This window comes from Muntiacus reevesi, chromosome 5, assembly GCF_963930625.1.
Source record: "Muntiacus reevesi chromosome 5, mMunRee1.1, whole genome shotgun sequence".
Classification (NCBI taxonomy): Eukaryota; Metazoa; Chordata; class Mammalia; order Artiodactyla; family Cervidae; genus Muntiacus; species Muntiacus reevesi.
Genome location: NC_089253.1, coordinates 67030596 through 67046375, shown reverse-complemented (window position 1 = coordinate 67046375; position 15780 = coordinate 67030596). Strand labels below are relative to the sequence as shown.

General features: G+C 38.0%; 1 protein-coding gene across 1 annotated transcript in view; it reads left to right on the top strand.

Annotated features, from left to right (window-relative positions):
- Positions 1 to 1319: 1319 nt before the first annotated feature.
- USH2A (usherin) overlaps positions 1320 to 15780 on the top strand; it is a 905205-nt gene continuing 890744 nt past the window's right edge. The window contains exons 1-2 of the mRNA XM_065936753.1: positions 1320 to 1804; positions 5767 to 5932. Coding sequence (XP_065792825.1) covers positions 1320 to 1804; positions 5767 to 5932 — 651 coding nt within the window. The remainder of the gene's footprint in view (positions 1805 to 5766; positions 5933 to 15780) is intronic.

The window sequence follows — 15780 nt, the reverse complement described above, 5'->3', positions numbered from 1 at the left end:
AAACTTTATGAACGCAACAAGCTTTTAGAGCATCAGTACATTTGTCGCTCAAAAAAAAAAAAAAGAGCACTAGGAATTCTTATGTTACTGTCTGATAGTGGCAGAGCATTTTGATGACATGGCTAAAAGGATTGAGGTGCATAAAAGTGGGGGAAAGGGGAGGGGCAAAAAAGGGATTAGAGGATAAGGTGCACTGCTACTTTAAAATTAAGCATGCCTGGCTGCATCCTTGTCCCTCCCACTGCTGGAGGCACTTGCTGAAGGCTTGGGGAGTTCAGTTCCAGGCGGGCCAGCCAGCAGACTGCGCTCTGAGTTTCAGGTAACCAAGCGTTTGCTGTGCAGAATCCCTGACTTGGGCACCCAAATCTTCCTTGCAGTCGTCCTTCTGCTGTGGCCTATTTGTTGAGACTTTCTGGGGGTTACCGAAGTGTTGCCAGGCAACCAGGGACAGCGGTCCTGGGAAGAGCCATTTGTCACACTGAGGGGCCTGGTTGAAATGCAATAAAGAAATGGTAACTCAGCTTATTTATCAATACAATTACTTACACAGTATTAGGGGTCCATATGTAACCTACAAATAGTCATATGAGGAAACACACAAACGTTTGCTAAATACTAAGGCATAGGACGGACAGATGGTGTTGGGTTTCTAATCAGCTTTACCGTGAGCTTAAAGTTGCCGCACATGCTGGGATGAGGGGGGGAAGGCCCAAAGTGCTTTGCCAGCTTTATTCGGGACATCTGCAGGTTGGCTCTGCGTTAACCGCATCCCGTGTGCGTGTAAAGGAAATCTATACAGTTCTTTATCTTGTGAAGGAGAGTGGATGCTGCTAATTCCCTGAGGTGGAGTAGCAATCTGAAATTGCTGTGTGGGGAAATATATTAATAAAATAAACGTGCATATGTGTGTGTCAAACTGGCTGTCCTGTGGACTTTTTCCAGTGCTTGATTCGCCCAATGAAGATAGGTACCAATGAGTGTTTTGCTATAAACAGTGTACTAAAGAATGTTTTTTAAGAAGTTTAATAATGTTTCTTAGGGACTCAGAATCCTCATGCTTAGACTGCACCTAAAGTTTTAAAGACACAGCAGATTTTCCTTGACACTCTACTTTTGATTCCCAGACACCAGCTGCTACTCATGTCTTCGCCATCACCACAGAAGCCTCCGGTGTTTCCCCCGTGTGAAACCACGTCTGCAGTTTCCCGAAAATGGATTTATCTCAACGTTACTTAAAGCACCCCGCTGTTGGCCAGTGCCCTCGGCCTTCCGACTTATTTAGGAACGCTTGAATCAGAGGAGAATGCTTTTGAGTCAACATGAATTGCCTGGCTCTTTCTCTGGGCTTCGGCCTCTTGTTTCCGGTCCCTGAAACATGGCTCTTTGCCTACTTTGCCTCCATCTCGTGGGCTGACTCTCAGGGCCTGTTCCCAAGGCTGGAGAACGTTGCAGCTTTCAAGAAGGTTTCGGTGGTGCCAACCCAAGTGACGTGCGGAATCCCAGCCCAAAGCACTTTCTGTCAGAGTTCTGCCACAGCTGAGGGCCTTCGGGTCTGTCCTCAGCGCCTCTGCGTTCAGGATTGTCCTTACCGATCATCGCCCCCCACCTACACCAACCTCTTCTCAGCAGGCCTCAGGGGTTGCATCATCAGAGACCAGCGTGACCTGAGTCCCAACTCCCATAACCATTCTGCAAGTTTCATTTTTGGAAATCACCAGAGTTGCTTTGCCTCTCCTTCTGCTCCCAGGCTGGCGGCATCATTTACCCTAGCTGTGTGGTTGAAACTTGAGCAAGGAGGTGTAATGTAAGTAGCAGAGGGAGTGTAAGCTTTCCTAAGTGAAGTTGCTCAGTCGTGTCCGACTCTTTGCGACCCTATGGACTGTAGCCTACCAGGCTCCCCCGTTCATGGAATTTTCCAGGCAAGAATACTAGAGTGGGTTTCCATTTCCTTCTCCAGGGGATCTTCCCAACCCAGGGATCGAACCCAGGTCTCCTGCATTGCAGGCAGAAGCTTTCCTAGGGTTCTGCAAAATCAGTTAGAGTCAAGGATATTGCAACTTGAATTCCAACCTAGAAATGAAGGCACTTTGGAATTTAGGCTAACTGAAGACCAGCTCCTACATGAGGCTTTTCTGGTCAACTTCATTTGACCAAATATTTTTTTCCCTAAATTCAACGTGCTTTCCCCTTTCCATGAATGAAGTGAACCCTCAAGAGTATGTTAAAATAATTTCATAGCAGGCAGACATGTTTATACTTGGCTCATTTTATTCCAACCCTCCCCCCCGCCGCCCCCGCCCCAAGTAGTTTAGCTAAATCTTTAGTCTTAGTTTTCAGAGGCTCAGCCAGGCTCACTGTGAGTTGTAAGGCATGGGGACTAGTAATACAAATAATGTATACTTTCAAGGTCTTGTCTAGGTTTGTATAAGCAACCTGTCTTTACTAGAGTATACAGTTGTCATTAGGCAGTGAACTCTCTGAGTGCTGGGGACTGTTTCTGCGTCCTTGTTTTCCTAGGAAGAGATGTTTGTTTAACTCATTGTGAAAGATGTTCAGTAATGAGTTGAACAAATGAATGACACCTTATGTCTGAAAAGACATTGCTTTCATCTATTAGGAAATATATAGAAAAGCATAAAGGATTCTCAAAAGTTCATGCCATTGACCCCATCAGAAATGCCTTAGGTGAATTTGGGGCTTTGTTAACAATTTTTGTTTTTAATAATCACCTGATTTTCATTCTGTAATAGTTTCTGAAACTGATATCCAATGTTTTCCTTAAGTGTTTAGAGCCAATCTAGAAATGAGAATAAATAGGACAGTTTTGAGACTTTTTTTTTTTTTTTTTGCTTATCTTTCTTCTTCCCATAGAACTTCTGGCTTTTCCCCTTGTAATGTTTTCTTTGTATGAGTATGTTGGCCAAGTATCTAAAAACTCATGAAACAAACCAGAAAAGTCTTATAATCTCATAAGCAAATAAGACTTAAATATCTAGGATGTTTAGTTTTAATTTGCCAAGTGAAAGTTGGCATTTTTTCATTTTGTTTTATTTGGAGTGAAAATCATCTCAAACCATTACCTCTGTATCTGTATGTACCGTAAAAGAAAACCCTGTTTTCTTACTGTTTGAAATGTCAGTAAATCCAACTTACTTAGTTTATATAACTAATGTCCAAAGAGTCTTAAAATATTGTCTCTTGACAAATATGGCTAGGATGAAGTTATTTTTTTCTGAATTTTTCCAAGGGGATATGTCTCTACAAAATTCATCTTCTATTGGTATCATTTTGTATAAATAAGACAGAGGAATATTTATAGAGGCAGTAGCACATGGTTTACGGTTTTGAGAGTTCCAAGCATCAAGGTCGTTTCCATTCTCAAAACTAAAATACCTGTGGGAATTAGGGAATTTCGTGGTGTTTGTACTAGATAAGTAAAACAAACAAAACATGGATTATCCAATTATTGTTTATCCAGGAGCAAAATAAATCCAGTTCCTAAATATTTTGCTACCTGCCCTCCTCTCACATTCATTATCTACCAAAGCAAGTGTGTTTACAAGCAAACAAAATAGCAAGGAAGATAATCAATAACATATTAAGAAATGCATTTTCAGTAAGCTTGGGGAAATAAGCCTGCATTTGGCAAATACATTCTTGAGTAATGGTCAAATTCTAACTTGTAGATTTAAACTCAAGGAAAACGAATGGAGGCAATCTCTTCTTGGATTGTTTAAGACATAGAAGTGAGGAATAGAGAGAAACTTTAATTCCAGTGACTGAGAAATATCCACCTACTGAAGAGTTGAATCACAATAGAGTTTTCATAAAATCATATCTCCACTTTGTATAAAATCTTTATGTCAACTAAACCTATTTGCCCTATATAAAATATATTTTTCATAACTTTATCACCAAATATATGTGCAAAATAGAGTAAAAAAGTGAGAGTGAAATAGTAACTGTTAAGTATTCTCTGATCATATCATCACCTCTCAACTCTCAGAAAGAAAGAATGCCAATGAGGAGGAATGATTTGTGAGAAAAATGTGCCCTTCAAGGAAAGTTTTAAAAACATATTTAGCAATAGTTCTGGGTTGGCCCAATCTTACCTTTGCCTCTTTGATTCTTCATACTCAGATCACTAACTCATCATTTTTTTGGGGGGTGGGGGGATCTACTATAAACCAGGCTATGCTGCTGTTGTCAGACAACTCATGATTGAATAGGAAGACAGATGGATGGGTGTTATTTCCAAAGAGCACAATAAGAGAGCAGCAAGGAAGGCCTCTTAAGAACCTTGAGAAGGTTGGGTTCCAGGATCAGACATTATCTTGGAGATGTCTGAGCTGAATAAGAGGCAACTGGGTGAAGGAAGGAGCCCGAACTCCTCTGGGACTTGATGATCTTCTCCACTTTGGGATATACCACCTCCTTGAGCTCCTGGCTGTGAGATGCAGGCTGACGAGCATTTTTAGTAGCTAGTAACTTGGAGGAGATATTTGTGCTTAATGTTCATGATATTTCTCTTTGAATAGCAGATTTGGGGGACTAATCTCCTTAGGAGATTTTTTTCTTCTGCAAAAGTTGAACTGCTAGATTGAAATGTAATTGGCTCAAGTTCATATCTGTTTCTTCTCAGTGGGTACAGAGTGGCTAGGCACATGCAATGATATAATTAGTATAAAATAAAATCACTTATACTAAACATAAATCGGGGCTTCCCTGGTGACTCAGATGGTAAAGTGTATGTCGGCAATGCAGGAGACCTGGGTTTGATCCCTGAATTGGGAAGATCCCCTGGAGAAGGAAATGGCAACCCACTCCAGTACTCTTGCCTGGAAAATCCCATGAATGGAGGAGCCTGATAGGCTATGATCCATGGGGTCACAAAGAGTCAGACATGACTGAGCAGCTTCACTTTCAAACATAAATCAGTAGAGAATATAGAAAACATAAAACATGTCTTTTTAAAGGGATGAGAAAATAGTGCTGTTGTCATCAGGGTATAAGTGATTTTTAAAAATAACATGATTTGATAACTGGCGTGACAGTTAATTTTCTGAAAATTCTTCTATTTTATCAAAATATTTCACTGTATTTTTAGAAGATTTTGTGACCTTTCATCCCCGATCATTACCATGATCTCAGTGCCCCAGTTGGGCTTTGTGGTCATGGCGAGCTGGGCAGTCGTCTTACAGACACTGGCTTTGGCTTCTGGCCAGTTGATGATGAGCTAAATAAAGACTATAGTTGTCCATTCTCCATTTCATCATGGGAATTAAATAGAGCGATTCTGACTTCAGGGCTAGTAGTTTAGAGCCTTCTATGGACACTAAACTATCTTTACATTAAAAAAAAAAAGAGGAGGAGAAAATGATTTGCTCTGGTGGTTCAACAGCCAAGCAGAATGTGGTGTATTGTGTCACTGCCTATAAAAGAAATGGCAGAGGAACTAATGAGCCAATAGGCTAAATATTGGTTTTGCAGGATGATTCAGCCACTTGAGTTGCCACCATGAATCTCTAATAAAGGGAGTGAAGGTTCTAGCAGATGTACTGTAACTAAGAATTCTATCTTTATTGAAATTAAAGGGTCTCTTAATTGAAAGAAAGCTTGCCCTGTATGTGATGACCTTCAGGTACTTGTTCATTGTGACCTTTGATTAGAGTTTGGGATCTGTTGCGCCACCATCACTGGACAATGTTATAGCCTGTCTTTTGGTTGGAAACTGACCTTTTTTCTCTTTTCTGGTTGCTTCCCAAGGTGTGTTATAGAAAAGACAGCGGATGGGCAGATTGTATTCAAACTTACAATATCTGAGAAAGAGACCATGTTTTATTACCGCACAGTAAATGGTTTGCAGCCTCCAATAAAAGTAATGACACTGGGGAGAATTCTTGTGAAGAAATGGATTCATCTTAGTGTGCAGGTGAGTAAAATAAAAAATATTTAACATTTGGTTAAGCATAAGAATCCATCTTCCTTTTTTTTCCCTTTAAATGGCATCTTCCCATAAGATGTGAAGCACTACCTTTCAGATCTTAAGTATTTGTAAGTGACAACTAAAGAAAAACAGTATTTAAATGACCTAATGATGTATCTTTTGAAATACCAGTATTTCCCCCTTAAAATTGCAGTGAAAATGTCTGCAGATGCTTAGGACAGTCCCATTTGGGATAATATCCTCAGGAAAGTTTTGTTTTATTTGCTTAGTATATTTTGTTTTGTTTAAAAATGTGTAACGGCTCTTTTGTTGTCTAGTACTAATTTTAATAGTCATGCAGTATTAAGACCTTGGCCTGGATTTTACAGCTGTCTTTTCTAGGTAGTCTCTTATAATATGAATACAATTTGACTGTTGCATTTAAAATGCTGACCTTAGAACTAATGAACTTTACACATCAGGCACTCAAAAGGTGTTATATGATTACTTTAGTTGTCAACAACAGTTTGTATTTGCCTTAGAAGTTGCTAAAGGCTGAGATAACTGTGAGATGGCTGCTATTTTATAGTTCTCGGGAATAGACAGTTTATTCTTTGGTTTCTTTAGGGCTCTGGAAGGGTTCAGTGCAGTCTAAAGTCACCCTTGCCTTTTACACCAGAGGTACTGTGTACCATAGTTCCCACTGTATGCTCTCAATGTTGTTCAGTCTGACTCTGAACCTCCTGAACTTCAGCCCACCACACTCCTCTGCTCTCCACTATCTCCTGGAGTTTGCTCAAATTCATGTCCGTTGAGCTGGTGATGCTGTCTAACCATCTCATCCTCTGCTGTCCCCTTCTCCTTTTGCCTTCGATCTCTCCCAGCATCAGGGTCTTTTCCAATGAGTCAGTTCTTCGCATCAGGTGGCCAAAGTGTTGGAGCATCAGTGTGAGTATGCTCTCATAGGGGTACCCCAGTGTGGTCCATGCAGACCCTATTTGCACTAGAGGACCTTTGTAGCCTTGTGTACTTTATGAAAATCTTTGATTTATCACATTCTCCCCAACTCTGAAGCAGGTAGACTTCCTTATGTTATTACCATGGTTCTTGGCTTCCTTAATAGAAATTGATGAGGGGCCAGACAAATAATTCAGGCAACCCTTTACTGGGTCCCCTGCTGTAGCAGGGGGGATCAAAAACAAGTAACAGTTTCCCTTGCTCGCTCTTTGAGGTGAGGTGCAAGCCGATTCCTTATATGTGGTGAGAATAGGAGCAGGTCTAGGGTCAGACCAGAGGGGTGGCTTAGGTGATCTGCTACCTCTTTGGTGATGCTATGTGCATGGGACATGTGCAACACCCTGCTTTTGGTCTCAGCTCTTCAGAAGTGACACTTGGGTTTTTTCCATCTTCTCTTATTGCCCATAATTTGCCCCAACTGAGCATGTACACAGTTATTTTTAGTCTTTTATAGTTTCTTTGCAATTTGTTGCTCCAGAGGACATTTGTCGAGGGTTCGATTCCTGGGTTGGGAAGATCCCCTGGAGAAGGGAAAAGCTACCCACTCCAGTGTTCTGGCCTGGAGAATTCCATGGACTGTATAGTCCATGGGGTCGCAAAGAGTCAGATATGACTGAGTGACTTTCACTCGTTCACACAAGCACTGCTTCAAGGGGTCTCAGGTTCCACTTAAATTGTCTTGAGAATTGTTATTTGGATTTTAAAGTCTATTTCAGTGTAGATACTATTATTGAGGATTAAATACACTTTAAACATATCTTTGTTTGGTCTGATAGTAACTGTGAAGTTCTCCTATGCATGTGCACTGCATTGCATTAAAAGCCTTAAAAAGGACATTTAAAATAGGAACGCAGGGAGATGATTGAATGCAGAGAGGAAATGATTGATTTCCATAGGAGGGTATTGACAAAGTGATCTTCAATCAGTAGGTTAGGCTTATCTACTCTGCTTTTTGGTAGGATATGAGTTTAGCAAATTCAGTTGGCAGGGAGCAGGGTTTCCATGCCACCAGAGTTGAAAGGATCTGCAAAAAGGTGGGTCACATCTGATATCTATCACAATGATGGATTCAGTCTGTTTATACTTGCCTCTCATTTATTCAGTAGTTAGCAGACACAGGACTTATTATATATCTTGTCCATTCTGCCTGCTGCCAGTGTACCAGAACCAGAATTGGGTTATAAAAATATGGAAATAGAAACCACTGAATAAGTGGACTCTACAAAAGATATCGAATGAGTATATTTATTTGTTGCATAGTTTTGTATCAGTAATGATGAACAAATGCTTTTTACTTGCCTTTATTTTGCCTTACCTGTGAAACTGTGCCATGTTTTTGGCAGGCAGTAGTACATTAAAAGCTTTACAAAGAAAGTTTAAAAATCTTAAAGTGAAGAAGTAACCATGACTGAATTACTCCCCTAGGAGTCAGCTGCTCTTAGACTGCCTATTGAAATCAGCATTATCATTTCAATACATGTCAAATATGAGTCACTTCCTAGTTTAGGCAAAATTTCTTTATAAATCTTTAAATCCTCGCCTTCTTTCAAGAAAGGCTAAAGTACTTACGATTTAATGAGACACCTTTATTTCATAACTATTTGACTATCAAGAGAAAACTTGTCCTTTCCAATTTGTGCTCCTCTTTTATTTATTTTTTACATGTTTTTTTTTTTTAAAATCCCTATTCTATGTTTTACATTAAAACTATAGAACAAAACAGTCATAAAGCAGAAAAATCATGCAGATTGGGTTTTATTCATCTGGTGTTTATTGATAGATATGGGGATACCCAGCATTTTGGAGATCTGTATTCATTCAATTAAAAATTAAAGAGCAGTTATTTTAACTGGAGATCTGCATAGGGTTCCTTTAAGTTAGACACAAGTCTGAATACATTTGGGCTTTCCTGGTGGCTCAGACAGTAAAGAATTTGCCTGTAATGTGGGAGGCCTGAGTTTGATCCCTGGATCAGAAAGATCCCCTGGAGAATGGAATGGCTACCCACTCCAGTATTCTTGCTTAGAGAATTCCATGGACAGAGGAGCCTGGCAGGTTTGCAAAGAGTTGGACATGCCTGAGTGATTAACACCTTCACTTCTCACTTCTGATGCATTTAAGATAGTAAGATACTTATAAAGTTATATTATGAATGCTTAATAAAGAAGGTACTCATTCCTAAAAAGTGATACAAAAAGAAGTGGGAAGAATAACAGGTAAGGAGAAGAGAAATCTGACTCAGGTAATGCTACTCAATAGTCTTAACAAATATACTTAGCTCAGTTTTCTTATGTGATAAGAGGATTGGACTAGATGTGCAAAACAAGGCTTCCTGGAATTCTCTGTTGAAAAGAAGTGTGGGAAGCTGTTAATTTGTGTAGGTTTATCTGGACAGACATGGTTAAGTGACACAGCCAGCTCCTCAACTGATGCTTGGGTTTATGCTTTTCCCCCTGCTTCCCTCTGCGGTCTGGAATTTACACAGCAATGTGTTTGGTAGACTTCTTGGCTAAGATATGGACAAGTGCAACTTGTAACTCTTTCACTATTTAACTGCAAATAATGTATTTTAAATGTGAAATGTAACTTATTCTCTGTTGCCTTATTATCTAGGGCATCCAAATTCTGTTTGATTTGGGGATCAGGGCCTTAATTGTCCTGGGCATAGGATAGAACACATACTTGATAATCTGGCTTAAAAGTTTAAAAGTGAAAGTCTATAGTTAATGTGTATATGTATATCTTTACTCATCTTCCAATATGGCCACAATCAATAAATTTACATGGTATGTGCATGCGTCTGTGTGTGTGTCTATAAAACTAAAATACCTTTACTCAAGATTTGGCTCAGAACCAGAATTTAACTTACATAGACATAGTGACATAAAATTAATTAACCGATCTGGCCTTACGCCTTACCTCAGAGAGTTCACTTAGTGTCAGATTTCCATCAGTAAAATCAGAATTCTTATTTCCCAAATCTAAAAAAAGAAATGAGTTTTAAATAATTAAATCCCTGGGCAAAAAAAAAAAAAAATGGTGCTAGGAAGAGTCAGACATTCCAAATTTTGGAGGTCTATTTTCCTAAACAAAAAAATGCCTGATATTACTGTAATGGATCTAACAGCTTTTATGTAAGAACTAGCATTTTGAAGCTTCAACCTGTTGGAAAATGATTAGTTTTTAAATTAATATTCATTCAGGGACTTGAATCTGACATGATTGCCAATTTAAATTTTACTTTGGGGTTTAATATATTGGCTATTTCAAATTATATCAAGCTGAAATTCGTTATGTCATATTTTTTATACTAAAACTGGAAAAAAATCAATTCAGACTTTTTATTATCAAATGGGGAACACTGATAACATTAGCAGATTTTTTAAAGCTTCGTTTTCATATTGTATCAGCATGTTATGGTTATTTTAAGAGATCTCTTTGGATTTTCATTTTTTTTAAGTTTTAAAATATGTAAAAGGATTTTACTTCAGCAGTTTGTTAGGACTTGGTGAGTAAAGCAGCTTGGAAGGATATTGGCATTCTGTTGTGTATCATTTAAAAGTAAAACCTGAGAGTTTCCAATGAAAACAGTTTTCCCTTAAATAGTTCTACATATTTGATAAGACTAATAGCATCAAAGAATCATTAGTAACCCTTTAGTAATTATGCTGAAATGTAGTAGTATTCTATAATTAGAAGCTGATGAAATATTGCAAGTGTGGAAGCAAGAATTGGTTTAGCAATGAGTTTTTCATGACATCTATGCTATTTTGAGGACTCCTTGAAACACTGACAAGTCAAGAGCCACAGATGGTCCTAGCTACAATAATGTGAAAAAGAGCAGTTCTAATCTAATACAGAGAAGGGAAAAAAATGCATGGGTAAATAAAGTTTCAGGGATCAATAGATGAAGAATAGAAGTTTCATAATCATAGTTTGTTCATGAAATATGTTCTTTTGATTTATGTATTCAATCTGAAAAAGGGAAACTATTGATGGTTCTGGAGAAAAATAAAATGCAATTTAACCAACATTTGTTAGAATAGATAAACCAACTCTCTCAATTAATCTCTGGAGTGTATGCCCATGTGCACACTTTATAAAGGTATTTCCATGTCTCTATTGATTGAGGGAACATAAACTGTTCTTGCAACCTCATGGAAGCTTCTTCATTCATTTCAGGAAGCTCTGTGTACTGGGATTCTCCTGGGAGCACCACCTCAACTGCTACCACAAGAGAATCTCAATCCATATGATTCCTTTAATACTTTTTATTGCTTTAAGCTGTAATTATTTACATGTATATGAAAGCCTTCTGTTTGTGTCTAGTTAGTCAAATATCACCCAAGTTAGGGGAATAGTTTGTCATTTGAAATAAAGATCAATAGAATTTAACAAAGCTTTTTAGAATAATCAGTTAAAAATGCTTTTAAAAGCTGTGATTATTGAGCACAAGTTAGTTGTACTGGATTAAAAAAGGAGCCTTGCCAAGGTTAAATTTTCTGCCTGAATTTAAAATCTCAAGTTTCTCTGACCTTTACATAAAAAATAATAAATTGCTATGAACCTAGATCACTGTAAAGATACAAGGAGTACTTGTGTCAGAAGTACGAGGAGTATCAGAATTCTCTAAACGTCCCCTTGACAAAAACCAAGAACTGAAAAGACATATTTGCAAAGTAAATATAAATTAATTTTCATGCATGTTTGTACATATTTGTAATGTCAATGTTTATAATGCTTCACATATTTACATGATTTGTACAAATAATTAAGATCAATATATTTTTACGATTATACTCTCAGTGATACAGGTGGCTTATTGCATAACATAATGTAATTTTATGTTATGTTCTCAATATCTCTATGGTTTATAACAGTCAGGAAAGACCATGGTGGACTAAAGAAAGAATATTCTACTTAACCTTCCCTGGTCACCTGATCCATGACATACAGAACCAAGACCTGTAACAGTACAGTAAAAATAAGAAGGCGGAATTTATACCACTTGATTAGAAAAAGATAAAACCATCCAAGTAAAAATTAATTTTTCTCTTTGCATGGGACTTTATTTGTTTATTTTTCATTTATTTTTATTAATTGGAGGCTAATTACTTTACAATATTGTAGTGGGTTTTGTCATACATTGACATGAATCAGCCATGGAGTTATATGTATTCCCCATCCCGATCCCCCCTCCCACCTCCCACTCCACCCGATTCCTCTGGGTCTTCCCAGTGCACCAGGCCCGAGCACTTGTCTCATGCATCCCACCTGGGCTGGTGATCTGTTTCACTATAGATAATATACATGCTGTTCTCTCGAAACATCCCACCCTCGCCTTCTCCCACAGAGTCCAAAAGTCTGTTCTGTACATCTGTGTCTCTTTTTCTGTTTTGCATATAGGGTTATCGTTACCATCTTTCTGAATTCCATATATATGTGTTAGTATGCTGTAATGGTCTTTATCTCTCTGGCTTACTTCACTCTGTATAATGGGCTCCAGTTTCATCCATCTCATTAGAACCGATTCAAATGAATTCTTTTTAACGGCTGAGTAATAGTCCATGGTGTATATGTACCACAGCTTCCTTATCTATTCGTCTGCTGATGGGCATCTAGGTTGCTTCCATGTCCTGGCTATTATAAACAGTGCTGCGATGAACATTGGGGTGCACGTGTCTCTTTCAGATCTGGATTCCTCAGTGTGTATGCCCAGAAGTGGGATTGCTGGGTCATATGGCAGTTCTATTTCAAGTTTTTAAAGAAATCTCCACACTGTTTTCCGTAGTGGCTGTACTAGTTTGCATTCCCACCAACAGTGTAAGAGGGCTCCCTTTTCTCCACACCCTCTCCAGCATTTATTGCTTGTAGACTTTTGAATAGCAGCCATCCTGACTGGCGTGTAATGGTACCTCATTGTGGTTTTGATTTGCATTTCTCTGATAATGAGTGATGTTGAGCATCTTTTCATGTGCTTGTTAGCTATCTGTATGTCTTCTTTGGAGAAATGTCTGTTTAGTTCTTTGGCCCCTTTGTTGATTGGGTCATTTATTTTTCTGGAATTGAGTTTCAGGAGTTGCTTATATATTTTTGAGATTAATCCCTTGTCTGTTGCTTCATTTGCGATTATTTTCTCCCAATCTGAGGGCTGTCTTTTCACCTTGCTTATAGTTTCCTTTGTTGTGCAAAAGCTTTTAAGTTTCATTAGGTCCCATTTGTTTATTTTTGCTTTTCTTTCCAATATTCTGGGAGGTGGGTCATAGAGGATCCTGCTGTGATTCATGTCGGAGAGTGTTTTTGCTTGGGACTTTAAAATATCATATTTAGTAAAAAGGCAAAGTTCAATTCTTAATATCTTACTTAAAAATTGTGCAACCCTAGGAAAATGATGTAACTCCTTGAAATGTTAGCTACCCATGACAATTGGGAACAAAGATAAACCCAACCTATTTAACTTCTATCATAAATGTGACATGTAAAGAAAGAAATGCCTGATGAAGTAGTGATACTTTACAGTCTGCTGTGATGGAGCTTGCAGTTTATTAGAAAGAAAAGACAAATAATCACACCATTGAAAGCCAAATTATGACTGTGATAAGTTCTATGGGATCATCTGAAGGACAATTTCATCAAATCTCTGAAGTCAAGGCAGGCTTACTTTGAGGAAATTGTGTTAGATGTGTGTATTCGTTTTCTGGGCTTTCCCTAAAAATCACACACTGAACAGCTTACAACAACAAAAGTGTATTCTTTTCCAGTTGGAGTTTGAAATCAAGGAATCTGCAAGACCATGCTCTTTCTGAAATCTATAGGGGGATAGCCTTACTTGCTGCTCCTCGTGTTTACCAGCAATCCCTAGTTTTTAGATGCATTGCTCTCATCTCTGGCTCTAACATCACATGATCGTGTGTCAGTCTTCTCTTTTTATAAGAACACCCGTCATGCTGGGTTAGTATTCATCCTAATTCAGTATGACTTCATTTTAACTGGATTATATCCACGAAAACTCTTCCAAAATAAGGTCATATTAACAGGCACAGGGATTAGGACTTCAATCTGTCTTTCTGGGATTGTTGCCATTTAACTGATAGTATGTATTCAAAAGAACGTATGGAACTGAACTAGGCAACTGGAGTAGAGAAGAACATTCCATACATGGGTAGCACATAGTGCACATGCCCTTTGGTAAAAGGGAATCTGCTGCATCTGAGGTACTAAAAGGCCAGTGGGGGGCGGGGGGGGCGTGGGGTGCAGCAGCCTAAGCAGAGCAGCCTGCGAAATGAAGCCAGAGCCACTGAAAGATACTATGTTTTAAAGATCATTGTGGTCATGTTAGATTTCTTTCAAGGGGACTGTATTGAAATATTTTATATAGGGAACAGGGGGTGAGGGAAGAAGTTGGGGAAGAAGGGAAAATATGTGGCCAGGACAGATGTTGGTTGCAGTGAAGAAGAAAAATTTGTATGAGGACAAGAAAAAAAGATTGTTAAATTACCATTAGAGTCCAGGTGAGGTATACCTTGAACTATGTTGGCAATAATAGATACACAGAGAAGTGGTCAGCTTTAAAATCTATTTAGGAATTAAAATCAAAGGACTTGTTGATTGAAAGAGAGTACAGGTTAAGGTAAAGGGAGATGTTTATAAATCCCAGATTATTGGCTTTTGGATGATTGTATGAATAATAGTTTCATTTGCCCAAAGAGATACATTGGAAGAGACTTTGATTTTTGATATTCAGTACTTACAAGCTAGACTGCAGCTCAGAGCAATAATTATCAACTCTAGAAATCATTAGCATCACTGAGAAACTTTCAAAAATATTTAGATGCCTACACTCCAGCGTGTCTTCATTGCTCTGAGGTGGGGCTCAAGTATTATTTCTTCCTTTTCTTCCTTTCTTGATGGATTGCAAAATGTATAATAAAATAATCAGAATTTAGGATAGGAAAGGGCCTACTGCAATTCAGGTTTGTCAGGAAGGATGTATAAAGAACGTAGGATCTGAGTGAACTCTTAAAGGGAAGTAGGCTTTTACCTAAGTAGAGAAGAGGAGGAAGCAAGTCTGTATACCAGGAATAGGTGAGCAACTCCTGGGATATGTGAATAGCATAAGATATTTGTAAGGGTAAGAGGGGTCTCAGTTTCTTAGAAAGAAATATATCATGTATTAAATAAAAAAGGCTGGAAAAAGTGGCGTAGAGGTTTATATAGAGCTATGAATATTTTATTTTTCTTTTGTTTCTCCCTCTGACAGGCAACCCATGTTTTGTCACCTGCTTCTAATCCATTGTGTTTCATTACTGTTATTTACCTTAGTATATACACAATATAATGTATACATCAAAAGAAAATATTTGTCTAGTTAATATGTGCAAAAAGATCATCATGCCTCTCATTGCAGTGTTTAGACTTTACAAGTCTGAATGTTATCGGTCTAATATTTCATAGCAAAAATTTAAGTTCAGTAAGATCTTTCCTCTGAAAACACCTCTAATCAAAATCTAAAGCAAACCATGGATAAATTAACATTTAAACTTAGAAACTGCTATTTGAAAAATTTAGCAATTTTTCTTGTCAGAAAGTAGCTATAAAATGCATGATATATACAAAAGGAAAATACATACAAATATTATAGTGCACATTATTCTGTATACTAGTAAAATTGAAAATTGCAACAAAAAGTATTTTCCAGTGTCTACTTATCTGTTTGAACAATCTCTGGTCTTGCAAATGCCACTATGGTAATTCTGTCAAATTTTTAATGGTTAAAATTTGATGGTAGTGCTTTTTAAAACCTATATTATCTAATGGAATTGTCATTTATATTATAT